General features: G+C 37.1%; 1 protein-coding gene across 4 annotated transcripts in view; it reads right to left on the reverse strand.

Annotated features, from left to right (window-relative positions):
• The window catches only part of TRAPPC9 (trafficking protein particle complex subunit 9), a 547093-nt gene that overhangs the window by 250499 nt on the left and 270585 nt on the right, over positions 1-26009 (reverse strand). For all 4 annotated transcript variants that reach the window (XM_075495328.1, XM_075495326.1, XM_075495327.1 and 1 more), the window contains 2 exons: positions 25642-25795; positions 15652-15742 (listed from right to left, as the gene is read on the reverse strand). In XM_075495328.1, the coding sequence (XP_075351443.1) occupies positions 15652-15742; positions 25642-25795 (245 nt within the window). The remainder of the gene's footprint in view (positions 1-15651; positions 15743-25641; positions 25796-26009) is intronic.

Raw genomic sequence — 26009 nt, forward strand, 5'->3', positions numbered from 1 at the left:
CCCAGCAATGAATTCCACTTACAGTCCTCTGACTTTTTTTTTTTCTGTGGTTCTGCAATTATGTTTTTGCTTCAGCATTTTTAACCTGTTTGAACTAAAGCAGATGTGGTAAGGTAATTCAAATTATTTTTTTAATAAAAGGCATAGCTTTGATTAGTTGGAACTAATGGCACATTTAAATACATTATGGGTTTTCCTCTTTTATATTTGTTTATTCTTAGAGAACAGAAATTTTATCAAACATAAACCAAATTTGGATTACCAGAATAACTAAGGATGGCTTTTTCCCCTCTGACATTTAGGCAAATGGCAAATTTTGATTCCCTGCAAAAATTGCTAATATGCAGAACTACATACTTTTTTCATTTTAAATTAGAGGATTTGCTACTAACATGCCATATGCTGTGTGATATGTTTAACAGAATGTTACACTTCTAATTGCATACCAATCAAGGGCTCATATTTTCCAACAATTAGCAGGGTAAAGTATAAATTTCCTGGTGTCGTCGGTGCTTTCAGGCATCCAACAGAGCCTACAATATTTTAATCCACACATCTTCAAAATCACAAACATGATTTGGCTTCAGTAAGAGACCTCCACACACAGGAGACTGAAAAGGAGAGGATGGGGAGAGAGGAGAATGGAAGATGCATTTCTACTGACAGCACCATCCTTTTAACTTCCCAGGATTTCCCACAAAAGTTCTAAGATACTCAACCCCAGAAATGGGGTAGAGATCTCAGGTGGAGTTTTATGGGTGGGCTGGGGTTTGGGTTTTTTGGGGGTGGTGGTGGCAATCATTGTATATCCATTTATAATGCCTTGACCTTCCATAATGAGGTTTCTCTGCTAACAGGGGTTGAAAGGAAGAAATATGCACCTATTTGTGACATCTTAAGGATCTTATAGAATGAGCTTATCTGAACATTTGAAAATCACCCAGTTTCATGGGTAAACCCAAGAAACTAAATATTCTATATTCTTGCCAATTATAGCCAGTTTGAATGGGGTATGAGAATGGAAAAATCAGGAAACAGCTCTACAGGTAGATCTTGGCAACTTCCACTTTTTCTAGGCAGTAGAAGGTATCCAATCCTGATCTTCATCATACAGCTTCAGAAAGTTTCAAAGATATTTTGTGCTGACATTAGCTTGCTTTTTATTTGTATCTATCAACTGACTTGCTGATATTCAAATTTCACTAACAAGTGATGAGTCTTCCCATCATATCATTTATTATTTATGATGGAGCAGGAGTGAGCTACTTAATGAATAGCAAGATGACTGGGATTCAGTTTAATCCCTGTTTCAAAATAGAAAGAATCCCAAATGACTTTCCACCTAGACATTATTACATATGAGTAAAATTTTACTGAACAAAATATTTACTTGTGTTTATTTCAGTGTTTGCAAACTTTAATAAATTCACTTTGCCATCAGAATATGAAGTAATGACAATTAAAGACTGTCTAATCACTGCTTATAAAGATAGTTTTAATTTGCTATTAATTGCCAGATATTGTGTGCTCAGATTCACTTTCTAGTGAAATGCTCAGGGCAATTCCACTTCAGCACTGAAAATATTTGAACCTGCGCTTACATCTCCTGTTTCTTCACTGTTATCTCAGAGCTCAGAAAAGCCCTTCATATAGACTCCTCTCCAGATTTTAGCACATCAGGAAAAGCATAGGAGTCATCACTACAGTATTTCAGTTTAAAGCTTCTTCCCAAAGGTAGTTCAAAGACTTTATTACTGCAAGCTTGGGTATAAATAGTACTATCCAAGAGTATTACCCACAATATCCAAACGACTGGCATACTGGGAATATGCATGTTGTTAGCATGAACTTTCATGAAAAACCAAAATAACTGAACAATCAAGGGTCACATTTGGCATCTGTGCAACTGAGAAACGTCCACTATCCCATACAGAATACAGCGAGTTTCTAATTAGGAGAGTAAACTATAATGTGAGATAACTGAAGGCACAACCTGTTTCATAATCCAATGGAGCAACATTTTCGTCAGTATCTACAGACAAGATTTCAATAAAATGTAGTTCCTGGGCTAAATGAAATCTCCAGTTTTCTGTAATACTTTGGTCCCTTCATCTTTAAATTTAGACATGTAACAATTTTCTGCTGAGTTCACACCATTGAAATATCCAACTTAATTTGACTAAATGTTTGCTGATTATTATGGCATGCTGCATGGCAAACGAACAGCTCCACAGACTGAAACTCCAGATGAAAGATAAAGGTAAACGCCATCTGTGGTATTTTACATAAATTAGGTAACACTACTGGATTATTACCAAGTTGCCAGCTGCAATGCAATACAAAAGATACTTTAAAAGAGAAGACGAAGGGTTACGAATGATGCTATACAGTATGTCAGAGTTGTTCTTAATCTCACACAACACATTGCCTAAGAAACAATTTATTACAAGAACAGAAGGAAACCTGTGAAGGTTAGCTCTGCATGATGATCAAGTAGTTGGATTTTTTCACTCTCTCAAAATAACAGAAGAATTTCATTGTCTGCCATCATGCCTTTCGAAGAACAGCTTCCAGATTATCATCGCCAACATCTATTACAAGCTGTCTCCTCCCCTATCAGGCATGTATCGCTACATGTCACAGTCCTGGTTTGCCTGTGCTCATTTTTACTTGACTGAATTATGCACAGCTTTCTGAATGGACCTCCTGTACCAAAACTATGTACTGTGACAGCTAGAAAGCCTCAACAATTTCTCACAAGCAAACAATCCTGTATTGTCTCATTGTCATTCCTTGCCTTGTGTCATTCTAGCATATTTTTTACCTTTGTGTAGTATCTATTGCTTTTGCAGAGATTTCTTGAGTATTACTGGCCCCAAAGAACTACCTGGACTGCACTACAACCTCCCCAAAAGACAATAATTGAAGGGAAATATCCAGATATTGAAGTAACAATCTGTGGTGGGTTGACCTTGGTCAGCTGCCACATGCCCACCCAGCTGCTCGCTCACTCTCCCTCCTCAACAGGACAGGGGAAGAAAAAAGGATAAAAAAGCTAATGGGTCAAGATAAAGACAAGGAGGTCACTTACCAGTCACTGTCACAGGCAAAACAGACTCGACTTGGGGAAAATTAAACTTATTGCGAGTTGAAATAGATTTAGATGGTAAGAAAATAAGTCAAAAATTAAAACACCTTCCTGCCCCTTTCCCAGTCCCACCTTCACCCCTTCACTCCTGACGCCTCTCCCCACAAGGGGTGCAGGGGTGGGGATGGGGGTTCGGTCAGTCCATCCCAGCCCCTCTCGGCCGCTCCTCCCTCCTCACCCATCTCCTGCTCCAGCGCGGGCCCTGCCCCGGGCTGCAGTCCTTCAGGGACAACCTGCTCCCACCCGGGCTCTCCACGGCCACAGCTCCTGCAGGAAATATCCCCCTGCTGCGGCCTGGGGCCCTCCCCGGGCTGCAGGGTGGGTCTCTGCTCCAGCGGGGTCTCTCCAGGGCTGCAGGGGATCCCTGCTGCGGGCCTGCAGCACCTCCTGCCCTCCTCCTCCTCCGGCCTCGGGGTCCCTCTGCCGCTGCTCCCGCCTTGGCTTCCTCCTCCTCTGCCTCTGCCGCCTTGTGCCCTTTCGGAAACCTCTTTTCCCCCAGGCACCCCCGGCTTGGCTGAGGGGCTCAGCTGTGTCCTGCGGTGGGGCCCTTGGAGCCGGCTGGGACCGGCTGGAACCGGCTGTGTCTGGCACGGGGCAGCCCTGGCCTCTCCTCACAAAGGCAACACCTGGGCATGGACACCCCATACATTTTGATTTCCAAGATTTTGCACGTGCATGTGGCGAAAACCATAATTATTGTGTAATGAAAACTAACCTAAACTTGAAATTCATCTGTATATCTGGGTTTCCTAACAATCGCTGAATTTCCAGCTGGCAACACCAACAGATACTACAAGAAACACATCTTTGATTCTACATTCATAAGGACAATACAAGTCACCTGGATAGACAAATGTCACTTTGTCACTCAGTATACAAGCCTAGATAATAGGAAAAAAAGCTGTTATATATCTGACCATTTAGTGATAGAGCTGCAGGCATCAATCTAATTCTTACTAGACAGCTACCCAGCTGTCTACGGACGGTTTTCTCAGCATCAGGGCAAACGACAGCAGGAAGGAGCCTTTTCTTCAGAAAATATCTTCTATAGCAACATCATCAGCACAGCCAGGGGAATGTCACAGACCTGGCAAATACGACATCATTCCAGCTGTTCAGAGAAATGACTCCCAAAGTTATATGGAGCATCTTCCTTACTGTTTGCTAAGAAAGAGTTTAAGTGATGAAAAAAAACTAACACAGGAATTTCACATCAACGGACAGAGAGGCAATGTTGGTTTCAATAGCCGACACCATGTTCTGTGAAATACTAAGTATTCACTATTATTTTGGTGATTAATAGAGGACAATAGATAGTCTTCAAAATGAACGCACAGATTTACTTTATTAAGGTAGAGATCATTAGGGATCCATGTCAGGAATGATCCTACTGAAGCTTTAGTATTGTAATCCAGACCTAAGAAGAAAAAAAAACTTTACAACAGATGCAGACAGAGGGTACTGAGATAATTGTGGGGTGGGCAATAAAAAAACCCCACTCTGCTATCAAGGACACTAGGAGAGGTAGTCCTGACTGCTGCCTCGAAACGCACAAAACAAAGAGCGAGAGTAAAAAAAGGCAAACATTAGAGACTGAGAAAAGCTATTTAAACTAAAGAACAATATTGACATGAGTCACAAATACATTTAATCTTGAAATTCCTATTCACAGCAAGGTTCTCAGACAGAGCTCAGTAAGTTCACAAAAGGCTCTCCAAACAAAATTATATTGAGACACCTTCTGCAATCTACTTCTGAATTAAACAACATAAAGATGTATATTTCATGTTATGAGATTAATTTAAAACAATATGCGGAGAATACAAATCACTATCCATTAAGTACCCATAAAAAGAAATAATGTCCTTCAAATACAGCCTAACTGTTTAACAAAAATAGTTCATAAATAGCGAATAGTGAGCACACTGCTGATTAATACCTTCATTAGGAACAGATGTTTAGAAACTCACTGGTTGCTCCAGCAAGTTATACAAAATTACAGTCGCTAGGAAACCAGAAGAGGTCATTTTGCCTCTTTAACAGGCAAAGTTCAGGATGTTCACTCCAACTGACAGCTGTTTACTGATCTTATTTTCATCCAAACCTCAAAACATAGACTACGTTTCTCACTCATTTTTCATTTTCTTTGTTTCGCTACCACTATTTGGCAATTTCATTAGCGAGAGAAACCTGCATTTTTTCTTTCTGGAAGTGAAGCATATATGAGGAAAACTGTGATAGTAAAGCAAGAGGTGATGCAGTTATTGGGAGTTAAATGCCATGAAGGAACGCACTAGGCAGCACAGCGTGGGCACCCATCCCCGCGGGGTCTGCTTCCGTTTTGGAGAGTTTACGCATGGGCCTAAATTTCTGGGCAGAATGAGAGCGCTACAATAATATCTCGTTTGAAACAAGGGCTCTGAATCTAAGTGGCCTAATGTATAGGTGCAAAGTCATGTTTTACCCAGTCTACCAGTCTGAGATACGAGTAAGGCAAAGCCCAGCAAGAAGCCCTGCCAGATCTGAGCTGCTGATCCCCTCGCTCAGCAGTGCTCCAGCTGGAGTCTGGAGCTTGGGTGCAGCATAAAATCAACTCTGAGCCTTCATGTTCCACTAAAACAAATTCACTAAATGCTCCCACAGCTGGGAGCACTGTTGGAAGACTTCCAACCAGAACCATTCGGGGCTGGTGGCACCTGTTTCTGCTCTGAAGTTTCTGATTTATGGTCTCCAACACTTTTAATACCTGGGCTTTTCCTTTAGCTTGAACAACCCAACCCCATCACTCACTCAGATAACTGACAGTTGACTGTTTATCAAAGCACAGAAATGTAATTATCCCTTACCACTTCTTTTAATTATTGAAGATTGCTGTTCCTGCCTTTTTTTCTTTCCTGAAGTTTTCACATGAGGCAACCAATTATTTCTCTCTGTGTAATTCCAGACACCACCGAGACATTTTACCCTTTCTATATACTACTAACATTTTTAATTAAGATTCTTCCTTACTTCATCTCTTGTGTCTGGCCTTGATATAAAAGTTCTGTAACAGCTCTGTACATGTCTGATATTATTGAGCCACAACTCTATATGATACTATATAAAATGTAATGAGTAACAGAAAACAACTCGAGTATGTTTTGGTGAAAGCCCTTTTGTACAAAGCCATCCTACAGAAAACATCTGCTGAGCTCCTCTTTTATATCCTAAGATGCAAAAATATAGCCTTTCTCCTTCTGTAACTTTTTCTAATGTATCCATAGGTAATCAGAAATGTTATTAAAGTGAGTCTGAATTTCTGCTTAATAAAGAAACAGATACTAAAATAAAAAGTCTAAGTTCACTACCGAGTATACAGTATCAATGAGAACACAGAATCACAGCTCAGGAAAGATTTTCTATTTGACTGGCTTCCTTCGTAAAATCAAATCAATTAATGATTCAAGTCAATCAAATGAAATTAACTTCTTTCTGGCCTAAAACTGTACAACCTTTCTTTTAAAAAAATATTTTACGATTGCTTAATACAAAAGTCTGGGATACAAAATAAAAACAAAAGTAAAATCAAGTCAAGTTCTGACATTGTTTTACCAAAGAGACAACGACGAGAAGGAACAGGCTAAGAAAAATCACAAAATGGAGAAAAATAAGATGGCAAAAAAACCTCTTATGCTAAAAAATAGACAATTAGCTGCCAATTTTGAGAGAGGGAGATGAAAAAGGAGAAAAAGAGAGAACATGAAAGAGAGAGGACTTCAGTCAAAGCTTATATTTCCTCATACAAATCTGTCTGTTCTGGTCTGTGCTTGTACTGTTGAGGTTTTGACAGTTGGAAGCTATTAATTTCAGTATTACAAGGCTTACTGAGGTGGATTTATGTTCTTTACAGTCGTTAATTCACTTCTGCTTCCTTGATGAGATAAAGGACTGCTTCAGAATGAAGACTGAAAATTAAACCAACTTCCCTCCCCTCAAAATGTCTGTTTGCCGGAGAACTTCTACTGATGATAGGTCATGCTGGCCTTAACCAATGAGTAAAAACACATGGGGGTGGAGGGAGAACATGTGCAAATACTTGGAAAATTTTGCCTTTAGTAAAATACAAAAATAAAAGGAAAACTTTCTATTTGACTTGATTAAGTACAAACTTCAGACTACAACAGAGTACATTTGCAGTTCTGCTGAGAAGATCTAGTAGTCCAATCAAATGACATGCTTTATTAGTAAAAAAGTCTGATCCAAAGAACAATGTAGTCAGTGAAAAAACTGCTTTCATTTACAACATCCATGGCATTCAGTTCCAAGCATATGCATTAATTTTTCAAGTGAAATAAAACAAAAGCTGAAAAATGTCAGAAGCCAGATAAGGAAAGCTCAGTGTACGCATTCTGGAATAAGGCGTCCCTTCTTGCTTACTGCCCAAAACCAATTACACGTTGAACCTGTCCTACAAAGGCTATTCAGAATATTCCTCCACTACAATTAGCATATTTTCCATTTCTCATTCTCTACACACTTAACTGTACAATTCGTTTAATTGCTGGGTAATTAAAATCCTGCCTGATCAAAGCATCTTTCTTGCCTCTCTTGTTAATACATACATCTTCTGATCTTTTTTCCTTTTTTTCTTTTTTTAATTGTCTACAAGCTGAATCATATTTTTCTAAATTTTTATTCAAATGGTATCTTCTGTGTCCATCAAAGTAATAGAAATGTATTTCTCTGCAGATTCAATAATACTTTTCACCAACAGCTTTACAAGATAGCTTTTTTGTCTTTTTCAGTCTTCTTCCTTACAATTATTTTCACACCTCTTTTTGAAAGGGTAACCCATTTTCATAATTATTTCAATAGCTTTTCATTTTTTAATTTGGATGTTCAATTAATCTATTATTCAATTTACTTCTAACAATACCTAGAAAAATTAAGTACCTTGCGTAACTATGTAACAATTTATCATCATTATGGTTTCCTCAGTCACCTGTTATGGCTTAGCTGAAATGCTGTAAGCAATATTCCTATAAAGAAGTAAACTATGCATAGCTTTTTTTTTTTTTTTTCTTTAAAAATACAATGGTTTTGTAAATGAAATTTTGAAAACAAAGTCACTCCCTTACTTAACATAACAAAATGTATTAGGCACATGTGCCTGAATCAAGCTTGCATGAGTTAATTTTCCTGCTACCACAATGTCCTGTTTCTTTTTCTCCTTTTCATATCAGATTAAACACCATTATTTGTTACTTTCTTCTCCGCCAGTATTTCTGCTGTAACATTGTGTTGAAAACTTTAATGGTCTTTAAAAAATCTAGACTGCATTTATTAACAGCCAGTTTCTATTCAGTATGCTCTTATGCCAAAAGTTGCCCTACTTCAGCAATTATTTCCCCTCCTTGAGACCCTGTTCTCCGATGGATTCTTGGAGATCAGTCAACTCTGGATTTTGCTAAATTAAAGAAATCGGTCTCAGAGAAAGTGCAGTTCAAAGCAAGCAAGACTTTGTTAGATGTCTAAGTAGTGAACACAGAACTCACCCGCCAGATTTACCCAACTTTTGAGAATTGATCTAATTTTACTGAGTGTAGTACCTCCATAGCATAAACCCAACAATTAAGTCTTCATTTCTTGATCACCTCCAAAACTTTACTTTTTTCTATCCTGGTTTGATCTGAGCTCTTCTTATAGAAGTTGTTTCTCATATGAGGTTTCATTAGAGACTTCTACAAATGTCACATACACCTTTCTTCATAGCTGCATTACACTGGCAGCCCAGAGTAACACTTAATCAAATCCTTTCCAATCACTTCAGACAGCTGAACTTCTAGCAGATTTCTGTGTTACTAGTCTCAGAACAGATAACCTTCTTTTCTGGACTACACTTCAGCCATTTAGTTTATGGTACTTTGGTTTCTGAGACTATCAAAAGATTGTAAGAAATACAGAGAGAGACTTTTTACCAACGCCTGTAGTGACAGAACAAGGGGCAAGGATTTTAAACTGAAATAGGGTAGGTTTAGATTGGACATAAGGAAGAAATTCTTTACCTGGTGAGACAGTAGAACAGGTTGCCCAGAGAAGCTGTGGATGCCCTGTCATTGGAAGTGTTCAAGGTCAGCCTGGATGGGGCTTTGAGCAACCTGATCTAGTGTCCTAGATGTCCCTGCCCATGGCAGGGGGGTTGGACTAGATGATCTTTGAAGGTCCCGTCTGACCCAAACCATTCTATGATTCTATGATTCTGTGTAGCAGCCTGATCTCTTTTTGGAGAGATGCTGATGATTATCTTTGAGCCATCAGCATATTTCATCAGTTTACTCCTCCTCCTCATATCTGCTTTCCTTTTTTTTTTTTTTTAAAGCAAAAATCACTAATGATTCACATTGGTGAAACTGGTCGTAGACCAATACTTAGACAACTCCATTACTGTTTATTACTCCATTTTCCCTCCTGGCTTTTCTCACTGCTTTGTTAGAAATGCTGGACCTGCAGCTTCAGCTACCAGTTCTTTCAGAAATCTGAGATGAAATAACCACTGGCACTCCACCTAACCTGTCTCAAGCTATCTGTCTTTACCTAAGAGGTTTTGTTAATTTATTTTCACTTTAGGGTGCTCTCTTTATTCTTAGCATCTTTTCTTTGAAATCACTACTGGTCTGGTTATGTCTGAAACCCTTTCTCTACAAGCTTTTCCTCTCAGTTTAGAGTAACCAAGGCTTTGGTAGGAATTAGAAACAACAGTGATTCAAAACATATCACACAATAGCATGTTTTGACATGTGAGAACATTATTCGTGTGCCAGATGCCCTAGTTTTATCAAGTTAGTCCATTTTTTCAATGTACTACCCCAGTCCCTTAACACTTCCCCGTAACTAAAGCATGTTGCTTGTTTGACATTGCCAAAATATCCTCCAAAACAGCCTGCACACAAGCTGTTAAGATATGAAAGTGTTCCCACCTCTCTTACATCTTAAAAATAAAAATGAAAAACCTGAAGATTTTTCTAAATGGATGAGAAAGGTTGGTTACCTAGTAAAATCCATTTACCACCAGATTGTTTCTCAGTTTCAGTCTTTGTATGAATCAGACTGTGATTCCCTACCTTACAGACAGCTTACTCTTGAGATTTTCTGGCTAACATTCTTGGTTTCATCTTTCTAATGATGATAATGGCCAGTCTACTGTAATTCTAAAATAGAAATAATTAAAGAATATTTTAGTTTGCGGAATAAACAGAATAACATTCATAATTTTTCTGAAGGGCAGACCTTCATATACCTTGCTCATCTCTCTGCATTTCCAAGCTTATACCTATATAATCTACATGCTCCTGTGGAGGGCCTGTGAGGGGTTTGTTTATTAAAAGAGAAAGTAAAACTACTTCCTTACGGTTCCCCATTAAAACTAACCTTTGAACAAACATCCAAGACAGCCCTGGCATTTCAAATACAGGGGAGGAGCAGTACTGTAGGACTGCCCTGACTAAAGCAAAATTGTTAACAGTGATCATGTCTGCAGAGATCTGGCTCTTCTTAACTAGGTCCTTGGGGACAACAAGCTGTCAGGGTGTCAAGATGGCATCCAAAACACAGGCTTAGAGATGTATCATTTCCTCATCTACTCACTGACAGATACTTTAAAATATTTTCCTCTGTATTCAGAATGCGGTGATTTGACACTGCGGCAATCCCAAAGAGTTAATCACATAAATTGTGGAAAGAAAGATTTAATTATGGTCTAAGGTCAGACTGGAAAATGCAAAAGAAAATGGGTGAGTAGTTTCAGTAATTAATTTTAAGATCCATGAAACATATAAGCTGTGAAAATTGATTCTGATTTGGTACTCTCCAAAGCATACAATGAATTATTACGACAATTTCTTTTAAAAGTACTGCTTCCGTAAGATGTTTTGTGAAACTTAACCAGACAGAACTTCCAAACAAGCTGTCATGAACCGCATGCTCATAAAATCCTTCAAAATACTTTTAAATCTGCCTCTCCTATTGATTCCAACTACCTGTGAGGAACAATTTAAAACCACCCTTCAATTTTGAGTTTTTGAGTTTTCTCTAAGTACAATATGCCTACATGATGCAGGTAGACAGACAATTTATAGTGAACCCACGACAAAATGTGTAGCATTCTCTACCTATGAGTAAACAATTAAGACTTTGGTTACTAACTATTACTTTTCTTAATTATGATCTGGAAAGCATTCAGCAACACTATTGTTAGTTTTCCCTTCAGTCACATACTACCAAATGAAACAGACTGCATTATGAGAAGGTATCCATGATTAATTTAAATGTTATAAACTGTCTTGAAATTCTTGTTTATTGTGAAGAATGAATGAAATGAGTGAATGAAATAAAGGAATGAATGAAAACAAAAAGCTATTTCTGGACTTTGCCCATGGTGAAGCTCTACCAATGTATGGTTTTTAGAATATTCATGCAAATACCATCTTTAGAGTCATGTATAATCATTGGTTTTCAGTTCTTCAGTTAGTTTCTACAGAAAAAGAAAAGCTAGGTATTTCCCCGATACATTAAAACAATTAGCACATTTAGATTTCTCTACAGTTCTAAATTCCTAAATCAAATTTCTCTAATAAATCTTCACTCTTACACATATGAGGATCATCAGGAAAAGATGTTTTTACCTTGTGGTTGTAGGCAGTGAAGGAAGTTAAGTCTATTTTGCTTTATGTAGGAGAATTTAGAATAAGTTTCTGTTGTGAAATTTGTGTACAGCATGCAAAGTGTTGGGAACCTCTCGCTTAAGAGGTACTACTCATTTGAATGTAGGAATAGCCTGAGTCCAGCCTATTCCAGGTTCAATCAACAGTCTATTTCAAACTCAGCCTATTTCAAGTTCAATAACAACATTTTGTGCATAGCATTTGTACCTATGATAATTTTGCGACGAAATGCAGAAGAGTACCATCAAACTGCTAAGTGTTTGGTCTCAGAATTTTGCTTGCTTGCAAAACTTAGCAACATAAATCAAATAAAGATTGAAAAAAATATTGCACAGCCAGCAACTACAAACGCCTCCATCTGATCATTTTCAAATCTAACCACAGAACTTGCATGACATATGCCTCTGAAGAGTCTTGGTTCTCCTCATTAAACTTTGCAGGCTATGTTTCCATGATTTGATGATATTAATATATTCACCTTAAAACCACATCTCTTCCTACATTTGGTTTGTTGCCCAGCGGTAAAAAGAAAATATGTCATAAATTTTAAAGAACATTGAACTTGCTGGTGTTGAACAAGATTATGTTTTTCAATTACATATGATTTACTAACCTCCCTAATAGACAACTTCATTTTACAGAGATGTCCTAAATCTTAAAATCAATTTTAACAACATATTAAAAACTCTCACTCTAGCCTTTGACATATTTGCTTTTTTATGATTCCTCGTGTTTTAAATACTTCTCCCTTCCCCAGTCATTTATTATATGAAATCACAACCAACACGGTTCAATAGAAGCCACTTTTTTCCTCTATCTGACAACCTTCAGAGCTGACTTCTAACCCTCAGACCAAAACTTCAACGCCACTAAGTTTTAATTCTACTCTTTGCCTTGCATTTAATGATAAAAAGACAGGATTGTCAAATTTACATGAAAAATTATTTCAATATGCTTTTATAATTTTAGAAATGTAATATTAAGTGTAATATGAATTAAATATGCCAAATTTAAAAGGAATTTTGAAGTCCAGCTTTTATAAATTTGAACAAGAGCCAGTCATTTTTTTAATCAAAACCATGTTAAATATTCATTCATGTTTCAGTGTGAGCACTTATAATAAAGTAAACCCTTCAATGTAACCATCAATATAGCAAAAGCCTTGAATAATCATAGAATCAATTTTATTGGATAACACTAAGGCAAAATTTTCAGCCAATATATGCAAAGATTATATTACAATGATGGCTAGTATTAAAGGGTTCACATTAAAACACAAGTTATTCTTAACATACAGAAAAGCAAAACTAAAAGCAAAGCAAAGCTGCGACTACAAACAGTGTTATGATTAAGAGGAAAAAAATACCTGATACTATCATATTACAGTATTTTTAAAGTAACTTCTTATGAATTACATCAAAATATTGGACAAGGCAGGATGAGAAAAGAGAATCTATAGACTATTGCCTTATTAATTATATATATTAAGATTATGGTTCTCTTCTAGTAGAAATGTTAACGGTCAAAGAATTTTTAAGATAGCTTGCGTAAGTTTTTCTCATTATTGGTACTCAGTACAGACCACTACCACTAAAAGAGCTGATTCTTACAAGATAGTTAAGGTCAATCACTTCAAAATATCAAGAAAAAAACCACAGGGAAAACAGAACTTGCATTACATCTTAGATGATTTGAAACACATAACACTTCACCACGCCTGTAAGTGTTGAATAGGAAATACATTCTGGCACCGAAAGACAACGTAAACTCCGAAAGACAACGTCACATTGTCTAAATACATGCACACACACACACATGCACACACACACTCTTGATTGTCCAGACGTTCCAACAACTCCTTATTACTCCCACCTAGCAAACTGAAAAAAACTTTTCATTCCTCCTCCAGCCCCCACATTAATAAAACCAAAATTAGTCTGCATTGCCATGGTACACTTTCTGGAGGGACCGCAGTAGCTTTCCGCATGATGACTCCAGGTAGGGCTACCTGGCTATGACATCATGAAACCAACTAGCAAACATTTAACTGCTGAATATTTGAAGTTATGGTTAATAAAAAGACACTAAAATTTCTCTATTGTTTTTAATTTTCATTTTTTGCTTTTGTTTTCAAGTAAAATCAGGCGTTTAATCAAAATGTCCTTTTCAATAATCTCCATAGTGAGCTACAGCTTCTACATGGACCTATTTTTTGTGTTATACAAAATAGATAACATATGCAATAGTAATTTCAGATTGAGAAAATATTAGACATAAAAATAAACTAGACTTCTGCAAAACCACTGTTTTCTGCTACCAGAACTTTCAAAAAGGACATATCATATATAAATCGTGACAAACCAAGTATTTGAGACCCCACAGGATCTCCTTTTCCCGGCTTTATCTAATGCAGAAAATTAACATGTAGGCCATAATCAGCCGAGAGATTGTGCTTCAAAAGATTTTGCAGTTATGAGGCAGAGAATATCACAGAATTTTGTCTGGTGCTCATACATTCTGCAAACTAAAGTAACCAGGATTCTTTAAATGAATTAAGCAACAACCTAAGGAATTACCAGCTCCACAGGCGATCAGATTTTATGGTAAATCAGTGCTACATTCATGTTTTCCAACTACCGCATCAAAGTATCTATGAATATCACCATTTAGGCAGGAATACTAGATACAATCCTATGACTCTAAAAGCCACTTTTACTAAGAAAATAGGAATTTGGCATGAAAAGAGCCAGTCATACAAGCAAGTGCTACCAAATCCTTGAATCCTCTGAAGAAGAGAGGCCAGATAAGCATGATTTCAGAGACCGATGATTATGGTTAAAGTTCAACATGTTTACAACAAACAACTTTAAACAATTACCAGTTTTAATCTCCTCATCTATAAACAAAGTACTTACAAGTTTTAACATACGGGTTGAGGATGGTCCACATGCTTGAAAAAAACACAAGCATGTAGAAGAGCACACAAATACCAGAGTTGGGGGTAATTTTAGTTTTAATAGTTAATGCAGACAGTAGTAATGGATCATTGTTCCTTAAAATTGGTCCTCTCTAGGTCATCAAATTAATTAAAATAAAGAGTACAGAGTTAAATTTGCTTTAAAAGCAAAAGCTTTGAAAATAATTTTCTGACGAACTGGGGACTTTTTATGAAACTTTGTAACTGACATAGAAGTGTTGGGGATAGGACAACCCATGTTCCAAAGCCTCTGAACAAGCCTTACTAAGGCTCAGACAGAAGTCCCATTATTACAACTCTTCAAAATTAAATTAATTCAATATTTCATTGTTGGAACATCATTCTAAATGCAAAATTAAGAGAAATTGTTCTTCCTCACTACACAGAGTAACAACTTTTTCTGCACCTAAAAAGTTAGTAATGCAAATGTCCAGATCATGATAAGAAATATACCACAAAGTATATTACAATTCCATATGAAAATATTTTAGAGAAATTACTTTAAAAACACACACCATCAGGCAAAGGGAAAATTAAGTAGCAGCCAACTCTCATACAGCACAACTAGGATTGCAAATTACAGGAAAAAGTGTGTACTCAGGTCTCATATTTACTATCACTGAACAGTGATACTTAAAATAAAATAGATATCAATTTTACATTTATCTTCAGCAAAGTAAAATATCTAAAGGAAAATAAAATTCCTAGCAAATTCTTCTGTATCATAGACTATCAGTAAATGAAAACATTATCATTCTCATGCTGCTAAAAATTACAAGCCAGTATATCCTCTAAAAAGATCATCAATAGATTTTGACATTACTCACCCCACTGGAGAGGAGCCAACTGTAGATGCTCCAGGACCAGTTGATTAAGAACACCTTCCACACTTGCTTCCCCTTCACGCTTCAAGGAAGGGTAAATTGGAATTAAGGAAAATTTTGTTTCAGAGAGAAAAAGAGGATGTAATAAGTACAACTTTTATTATTGCAAATCAAAACCGCAAGCTAGAAATTCATTAAAGGTTAATGTAACATACTTGGTTTATTAATCCATGAATTGGCTAACAATAATAATTAGGGCAGTTGATATCTTCAGAACATAAAAATTTAATTCCACTGAGGACTGTTAAATATGAAGATGCAAAGGTAAAATGTACCTGAACCATAGTAAAACACAAGGGGAAAAAAGCCTGGAAGCTGTAAAAATGCAGAACCTGTAACTATGAGGTGCAGGATCAGAATTCAAAGTAACAAATTAAGAGAAATCTGAAAACAAAAAGGACAAAATTTAATAGGGCAATACAAAACAGAACAAATGTAGGCTAGGATAGCTTTGAATACTGGTTCGGTGCCAGTTCTGTGAAGGTACTGGGATGTTAGACAACACAGTGACAGTGTCGTTATCAAGGGCAAACATCATACCGGCATCGGACAGGCACATAACCTGCAAGCTTCCCTTTCTACTCAATCCTGTATGAGCTCAGTAAGAAGCTCGGACTGATACAGGAAAAAATTAGGAAACGTTCTTACTCTAAGGACAGTGAAACACTGAAATAAACTGTTGGGAAAACCAGAATCTCTATTTTTAAAGGGCTTCAAAACAGTTACACAAGTGCTAATATAAAAGCTTAGGCAATATCCAATGTAACACAAAGATAATATTTTCCATTTAAACAAATTAATAATAATTTCATGTGTGATGCATCAACCAAGATAACATGTATCTGTAACAGGAAGAGCACTGGATTTCTTTTTTCTAATTCCCTGACTTCAGAAAGGCACTGAATACAAAGGACTTTGAAGCCCATGCAAATGTCAGCAGCATCTTGTATTTGGCCAAAGCTGCATTCACCGGCTTTGGTACGGTTTTGTACCACAGGAAGCCCCTGTCTCGGCTAGGTTGAGAGGAAGAAGTGGGGGTGGAGGAAGCACAGCTCCTTCACGGAGGCACATAGAGCACATGAGCGTCTGTGTACTTACACTGGAACTCATCTGGCAAAACTTCTATTGTCTTTACAGCTCGGTTCATGCTTTCCCAGAACGGGAGCATCACACAGAAACAACGCTCAAGAGGGAGGCAGGATCCTTTCTGAGACTTGAAAAAACTCCTTTTCCAACTTTGTAATCTTCGAGTCAAACAACCATAGGTGAAGTGGTGTCCCACAATAATTAAGGGCTAAGCTCCTAGCAAGATTGATCAAGGTTTCAACTGACGACTCCAAAAGTAGTGGACCCATCTTCCTCGAAAATAGATTTAAAAAACTAGAAGAATAGATGATCTTTTATAAACAGCTCCTAAATGTGATCAGTCCTTTTTCTGCAAATCTCTGGAAAGAGAGGCACATCATCTGACTGATAAAGTATGTTCTCATCTGTGTCATTTCAAAGAAAATTAACAAGTACTGCAGATCACTAATTTCTACTACAGATCACTAATTTCTACCACAGGACATAATTTTACAGGCTCTCCAGGAGATTTAAAAGTAAAGTCTTGAAACCTCAGATTAAAATGAGATCTAACAATTAGTGATTGAGACTCAAGAGCTCAAGGAGATGATAGGAGAGGAAAATCAATACATTGTATAGCATTCTCGCTTTTTTTTTTAAATAATTCTCATTAAACCCTGAAAAATGTCTTAAACAGCTTTTTTTTTCCCTAAAAGGACTACAAATGAAGAATTCACAAACCCCAAAGAGTCTGAAAGCCATAAACACCATTAAAGAAAAACACCTATTTGGAAAACTGAAGGCTGCAGAATACCAGCTTAGAAAAGCATTGCTGCTGAAAAATAAGACCCAGGACACCAGCACAACAGAATAATTTCCATAAACCAAACTATAGGATAGAGAATACATAATTTTGATTACTTCACAGATACAGCAGATCAATAATTCTGCTATCACATCTTTAATGTAAGGAATATAAGTGAGAGAAAACACTAATAAAAAGGCAGTATTTAAAAGAAGTTTTAAAACAGAGTGCATGCCATTAACTGTAACGTTAAACTAACAACTGTAATTTACTTACAACTGGTTCACAGTGGTGCCTGGAATATTACAAATTTTTACTGCTTAAAGCTCCACGGAAAGCTTAATGTCTCAGATACCATTATAAAATGACTATAAAATAGGTGATTCTCCATACTTTATCACTGGTAAATGCTATCAAAGCAGATCCATGTATTCATAAGGAAAACACATTTTGCAATTTCAAATTCAACACAACTACGAATTATTTCTGAAGCCAACTGCTTCTTAGATTGGGTGCAAAAAGTAGGCATAGCTATACCTCAACTGATAAAAAAATGACATACCTACACTTCTTAAATCCTGTGTCCAGTTTTGGTTCCCCATTCGAGACACTGAAATACAGGATAAAGTTCCCTGGAGGGTTACTAAGATGATTAGAGAGCTGGAGCACATAATATATAAAAAGAAATTGAGAGAACAGGGTTGGTTTGGTCTTGAGAAGAGAAGAAAGCCTAAGGAGACATTTTATTGCTGTCTGTTGTAGTGGGAGGGTATAGAGAAGATGGAGCCAGACTTGTCTTGGAGGACCATAGTAATACAAAGAGGGGCAACGGACACAAGTTGCAGGGCAGGGTGTAATACCAGACCTGAACGGGTTCCTTCCAACCTAAATTATTCTACAATCAATGTAACCTCGCTGTTTTCAGATTACTCCACAGGAAGACCTGGCAGTGCCAGTGGCAGTCAGTGCAGTATTCAGGCTGCCCCATAGGTATGGCAAAATAGACTCAAACATAATGTAAATGCCTAAGTTGCACAAAGCGATTCAGAAAACACGCTCTCCCTTGCCAGCAAATCCCAAAAGTACTTAGTTTAAGCAGTACCTAAAATCTTGCCCTCAGAGTATCTAGTCCAGCTTAAGCTCTGCTGCCAAGCAGACTCAAAGACAAAGATCACTGAAGTTGACAGAGAAGCTCAGTATAGTTGCTATAGTCTAACCATTCCTAATGGACACAAATAACATTAAATTTCGTATCATTGATCTTTATCTCCTGACTGTATATCAAACAATTATATAAAATTGCTCATTATAGTGCAAATACAAACTGAACATTTTAGCAAACTCATCACCTTGGAGATGAAAAGCAACCAAAATATGCAATAATAAAATGTCAAAGCAAAAAAAAGAAAAGCTTAACTCAAGAGTTTGCCTATTTTCTAAGACAAGCCTTTAGAAGTCAATGAAAGCAAAGCAGTTGGAACAGAGGGTGCCAATATACTCTTTCATTCTTAGCTCAAAGTGGAACCTGATAAATGACGAATGTGTAAGGTCCAGAATTTAAAACTGAAAAAAACTGCACAGCTAAGTGGAAGTACAGACTGCCAAAGTTAAGTTTGACCTTGCAGAATCTATCTACTTAACAAAACCTCCAAGCATTTTGCTGAAATCTCACTGTGATTACAAACCTGCTCTTCCACAGGAGTCAGATTCTTAAATGCCTTTGTTGACCCAGGCCTCACTTTCAACAGTCAAATCTTTGTTATTAACAACACATGCATCAGCCAGGACTGAAACAGTTGACTTCCAGTTTCCCGTGCAACTGTTCACATTTGGCAGTTCAAGACATTTTCATTTGCACAATCAAATGAGTTTCAGTGGGGGCCTCAGAGCCAATGAACACACAAACACCAGATGCTGTTTAAAAAAAAATGAAAACCAAAACCTAATTTTTCACAGTAGACACCTTTATTTCACGTTTCTTTAGCAACAGATTGTATATGATATAAACTGTTTCATACCGAAAGCCTGAATGACAGTCAAATGAACTAGTTATTTCCCCAAGGAAAACTTTAGTCTTTTATACTATCTTGATTTCTAATGTGTAGCTGGGCACCCACAATTATAACACAGCGTGTTATCTAAAACCTACTGCCTAAGAAGACAACAGATTTTTAAAAATGGTTTCTATCTGAAAGTTACTCATGTTTTTTCTCTCTGCAGCATTCCACATCTTGCATCCTTCTAAAAAGATTTATTTTCAATAACATATTTCTCAGTTCCTTTGCAAATAAATACAGGTGGAAGCATGCACACAATCATAAACAAATTAGCAAACGTTCCTAAATAAAAATTATACTAATGAAAAACAAATTTAAATGATTAATGATCACAGTTTACTTATAGCAGTAGCCTTAGTCATATTTTAAGCTTTCTGCTTTATTATTATTGTGGTACTTTATTACTAAAACTAATTACATGCAGTTATTGAGGTTCTTAAATAAGTTACTTTTGCAAACAATTGTTGATGCTAAGAAGCTGCACAGAAATGTAAAGCTCCATCCAACTAAAGTATTTCTAAGGAAACCTTAACTGATGAACAAAAGTTCCACAACATGCAATATTCTCATAACCGAAGATTCATAATTATGATCAAGACGAAGTCATCAAAAGCTGAATAGACAAACAGAAAAGTAAATTTCAATAACAGTTATCAGTGGTTTGCTATCAAGCCTAGACAGCATATCAAATGAGATGACTCAAGGTTCTGTCTGATACATAATAATTTCAAAATTCTGATCGGCTACTTAGATGATGAAATACAAAAACATTCATAAAATTTATGTATTTGGAAAAGATGTCAGCGTTCACAAACCCAATAAATTAGTGGAACTTATGAAGAACACTTAGATGAAATTCAATGAAGAAAAGTTCCAAGTATCCCCCTGGAAGGAATGAACAAATCTATAAATGGAAGTTGGGAATAATTATTCAGTCAGTTATGCTGAAAGACATGCAAAAAAATCCATCAGACATGGGACACTTGCAAAAGAAGTCAAGAATAGTTCTCAGAGCTAGCATCATATCTGAAACATGGAAGGTATATCTTTTATTCTATGAGAAACCTCACCTGAAGTATTGCTTCCAGCTTTGGATCCCACATATCGAGAAAAATATAGCTATACTGCAGAACAACATCAGCAATACGACTGAAAGAAAATGTGCTTTGAAAAAATGGTGGCAATTAGGTTTAAATATAGAAAAGAAAAAACTGAGGAAGGGGCACAAAACGCAATTTCAAAAACGTAAGAAAACATTGCAAATAGGACAGGCTTCATATAAATCACTGAAATTAATGCTGAAGTAAGAAAAAAATGTCTAACTATTAGAAAAGTTAAAAATGGAACATGCTATTTAAGGTGGCACTGGAAGTCTCATTTTTTAAAGGCTGTTAGGGCCAGATTTAGAATATTTTCAAGAAAATGACTCCAAAATGCTATAGTCTCATTTCACTGAAACAGCAATTCTTTCACATTAGAAAACTTCTCTGGCTGCAACCAAACCTGAGGGGAGCAGAAGACAGGGGGAGGAAAAGGAGTTTAGTTTTCAACAGCCATTCTCTGACCCAGCCCACTGCGTGGCTGCACAAATCACAGAATAACTTATATTGAAAGGCAATGCTGGAGTCACTGTCCAACCCTGTGCTCAAAGCATGGAAAATACTGGAATTGCATCAGGCTGTTCAAGGCCTTGACCAGAATTTTTCAGTATCTTCAAAGACATCAGTTTTACGGCACTTTCGGACAACCTGTTCAACTATTTGAGCACCCTCACTGTGAAAAGGATTTTTCCTAGTACCTAACCAGAATTTACCTGGCTGCAACTTGCTACAGTCACCTTGTGATATGCCTTGCTTGAAGAGTCAGATGGACGTTATTGACTGCTGCAACTCCTGGGCTTTGAGAAGGTTGCCCCTGGAGGTCCAGCAGCTCTCCTGGACCCCTGTGCTCCTGAGGGCAGCCTCCTGTGCAATCCTGCCTAACGGTTCCCCAAAGTCTCCTCTCCTAAAGTCCAGAGTCATTATCTTGCTACTTGCCTTCCTCACTTTCCTCAAAATATTAAACTCCACCATCTCAGGGCGACTGTAGTCAAGGCTGCCATCAAACTTCACCTCTCCTAACTGGATCTTCATTATTTTCAAGTAGCGGATCCCACACAGCACATGGCAAATCAAGCCATCCAGCACCTGTACACAAAAAGTGTCTTTAAAGTACTCCAGAAATCTCCTAACCTGCAATTGGAAGACTTCTTCCAGTTGTTAAAGGAATAATCCATCCAGCATTGCTTCTTGATTGGGTGGTCTGTAACAAATGCACACTGCATCACCCTGTTGGACTCCTCTGTTCTTGATCCAAAAGCTTTCAGTTGGCCCATCACTCATTTCCTAACAATTCCCTGTGCCATCATCTCTGACCATCCTTCCTAAATAACCCATACCCACCTGTCAGTGCACCCTGTCCACGCAAACTACCATGGCTCTGAAATCCCGATGACACCTTTTGCAAGTTTAGGTGTAAGCATCTGACATGGGCTCTCGATCACACTCCAGGGCAGATTTGGAGATCATAACCCATCACTTTCTCCTGCTCATGCTTCCCCCTTCTTGCACTGCTCTACAGGCTTTGGGGTCCATCCTGTAAGGTACCAAGTTTAAAGCTAGACTCACTAGACTAGCAAGTCTGCTAGCAAAGATGTTCTTACCTCACTTCATCAGGAGGGTGACAGGAGGCACTCAGAGCTAGAGGACAGAGAAAGACTGTTCATTAAGCAGCACCAAGAGTTATGACAAATTGGAATAGATATAAAACTGAAGCATAAATAACTTCTTGATGCTACCCCTAGCCAAACCTTTCTGTGCTTCCCATGAAAACCCCCTTCCGTCATCTGGACATTGATAAACCTTTGTTTATTCTTCTAAAAATGAGGATCACCTGCACATGACCAAATTCTCCAAAATAATTCTGAACATATTTGAATTTCTGAAGTGAAAATATAGATGGCACAAATCAATGGAATACTCTGAAGAGTAATAATCTATGGTGGGTCTAACACAGAGCGTGTAAAGACCACAAAGAGAAGTTTAACCTGCCCTTCATCTTCCACATGGGTTACATGATGTTTCTTAGCTCAAGATTTTGAAGAAGTCAGGTACAAAGTATCAGTAAAAAGATTAAAACCTTAGAGCACTCTGCAACAGACACAGCACTCTAGAGTTCAAAGGACACTTAGTACAGATGCCTTGATCCATGAGTCAGAATGCATAGAAGGTCCTGGAAGAAAATATAAATTTTATTTTAAAATATTTAGAAAATATGAAGAGAAGCATAATTTGAAAATATTAGCCACCTTAACACTACATGTGCTCCGTCTGTTCAAATCCTGTGTTAAAACAAACCCAGTTGTTAAGCTGATACCAGATGCCATCTAACAGATGCTAAAAAACAAGACAGCATGTTCTTAATTTAAACGATCTCAACACACCTATAATTTCAAAGATACACTAAATTCCATTACTCCAGAATTTTTCTTAATTGAAATGGCATGGCAGTAAGCTTGCTCATAAGAAGGTCTATTTCCCTAATAATTTTCATTCTATCAAAACCTTACAAAGGTTGAATTGAATAATATGCCGTGTTGGCTTTTCCTCCTGCCTTCAGCCTCCAAAAGTATATGGAAATCGATCAAGTTTAACAACACTTCCACAAATGAAGCACTGAAAATCTCATCAGTTGATACCCTGAATATTTCAATGGATAAAGCCATGGAAAATGGACTTTGCATACTGGAAAATACTTCCGGTGCTCCTCAAGACATAGAGATACAACCTGAAATCCTCATCCTTTGTGAACTATTTTTGGCCCTCAGAGGAGTTTTATATAACTAACTTTTCACTGCAGTCAATGTAATCCACACGCTTAAAATTTGAAGCCTTTGTTTATGTGATGGTTTCATATGGCATCAACCAATACAGTAAGAATGTAAAGAATTGCAAGCTAAATAATATAGCCCTTCCCTTGTAAACAATGAGATTACTTATAACAAAATTGTCTGAACTGTGTTCTCTAAAACACACATTCCTCTTCTCATGCATATACTTAGCAGAGAAAGGGTAGCTGGAGAGCTCAAGTAGTTCAAAGACGGTAGACAGCAGAGATCACTTGGTCTTACCATTCAAAAGACTTTTGTAAAAATGCCTTCTCTAGTAAGAAATATAAGCAACTATATCCCTTCCTATTTTTGCAAATACTTTTTATCTCTTGGCTGCATTTAGGCTGGCTTCTGAAGGAAAACAAGGCTTACGCAGTTAAGCTATCCATCCATTTCGCCGTGTGCCTGCCCATCAGTATATCTGAAATAAACTCTGCTGGCCAATGTCAAATTACTTTGCTGGGAGGACAGATGTCTCAGAAACGAAGTTTCTCAAACTTAGCAGAAGTGAGAGGAGAAAATTTTTTTTACTGGTTCACATCTAAACGTTGCTGTGAGAAATAAAAGGATGAGAAAGACTGACTCTACTTGGGACATGAAATCTGGAAAACAACGTACACGTTTCTTCAAGAATTTTTAAGCACACGTGCGATTTGTTGCCTTTCATTGGAATAGTTTTTGTTCTAGGAACAGAGAGAACATTCATACCAAATCTTAAAAACACAGAAACTAATGCTTGCACTGAATTTAACACACAGAATTCATGCATTGTTCTATTGATTTTCGACGGTACTGACTTACATGTCAGCCATGATAGTTTTGGTATCAAAATTGGGTTTAAATACAGAACACAGAATGGATGTAAACAGTGTTGCTCAGCAACAGAAATGAATGAGGACGTATTTTTATACCCTGACGAAATTATTACAACTATGCATTCAATTCCACTGTAAGAATTCAACTATGTTATCAAAGAATATTTAAATCTTTCCATAACACAGAAATTTTCTAAGTGAGTTCTGGTTAAATATTGACATTTTCGCATAAACTGAACTCTTTCTGAAATGTTGCTTAGGGAGCCTGGGCGGAACCAGGCACTAGAAATCTCATTTATGTCTCAAGTCTTGCCTTTGACAAATCCCGTGCAGCTAATTCAATAATTAGTAATGAAAAATCATTTCAGATCACTAGATAAAAGGACAATTAAAAGCACAAAAAGATAAACCACGATTTGATTGCCACTCTTTTCTCATTTCCTGCCACCCACTATCACACAAATTTGAGGATGATCTGAGTGAAAAATATCAATCTTCTGGAAAATGCTGAGTATCAACACATGGCTTGGGGGGCTGTTGCCTGCACAGAACATTTCCCTCATGAAAATCATGAAAAAGTGTATTTTTGACAAGCCAAGCATATGATTTTTTATGGAAATCATGAAATTTACAGCAACACCACTGGTTTATTTTAACTCTAAACTGAATGTAATTTCTTATTAATAATCATAAGGCAATATTTTACTGCATCTAGAATGATTATGGGGATTTTATGTTCAGAATGACTAAGTTACCACACAAGTCCTTTCTAAGCCTGAAAAAGGCTACCCAAGATTAGATATATTACTAAATCTGTAAAGAAGACTTGGAAATAAATTACTCTAATATGTTCTGATTTGCTCAAATTTAATTAAATATATGAAAACTCTCTAAATCCAGCTTCATGTATTTCTTCATGATTCAGTTACTCGGCGTGGGGGAGAACAGAAAAATTTGACCCTCTAAAACTACTACTCATCAATCCTAACTATACTTTCTCAGTTCCCTAAAAGTTGGGAGAAACACACAGCGTTTGTGGCAGGCTCAATGACTCAGAAAAAGCCATTATAGTAAGACCCAAGCATCATCTAAATAATATACAGCACAATTAACCTTAAACAGTCTATAATTATGATAAGCTTCATAGTTCTAATTACTTTTCTTTTCAGTAACATTGCTATGAAGTGAGTTGAATTATAAACTAAAATGTGTCATAGGGCATCTATTTATATATTTTTAAAGCACGTATTTATGAAAGGATATAATTTTCCAGCAAATATCCAGCTTGCTGTTAATCTCCAGACCTTTTGCTTGTTGCCTTTCTTCTTCCAGCTGCTTTGCATTGGCAAACTGTGTTCCGTCGGTAGGGGATTCTGGGAAGCTCTCAAAATTGAACTTGTCAACTTGGATAGCCATACTGTAGCAAAGGGAAAAGAAAGAGAAAAAACTCTGGATTTTTACTGTAACAATTTTACAGATATTACTTCTGCAGAAAATGCAGACCACTGTGAAACCAAGCACTACAATATTAGTATATTTGTCTCAGTGGCATCTAGTCTGTATACTAATGATAGATAAGCCATATGATTCATGCTACTGAAAACAGATGTCCAAGCCAGAAGAAGAACAGA

This window comes from Mycteria americana, chromosome 2 (assembly GCF_035582795.1).
Source record: "Mycteria americana isolate JAX WOST 10 ecotype Jacksonville Zoo and Gardens chromosome 2, USCA_MyAme_1.0, whole genome shotgun sequence".
Taxonomy (NCBI): domain Eukaryota; kingdom Metazoa; phylum Chordata; class Aves; order Ciconiiformes; family Ciconiidae; genus Mycteria; species Mycteria americana.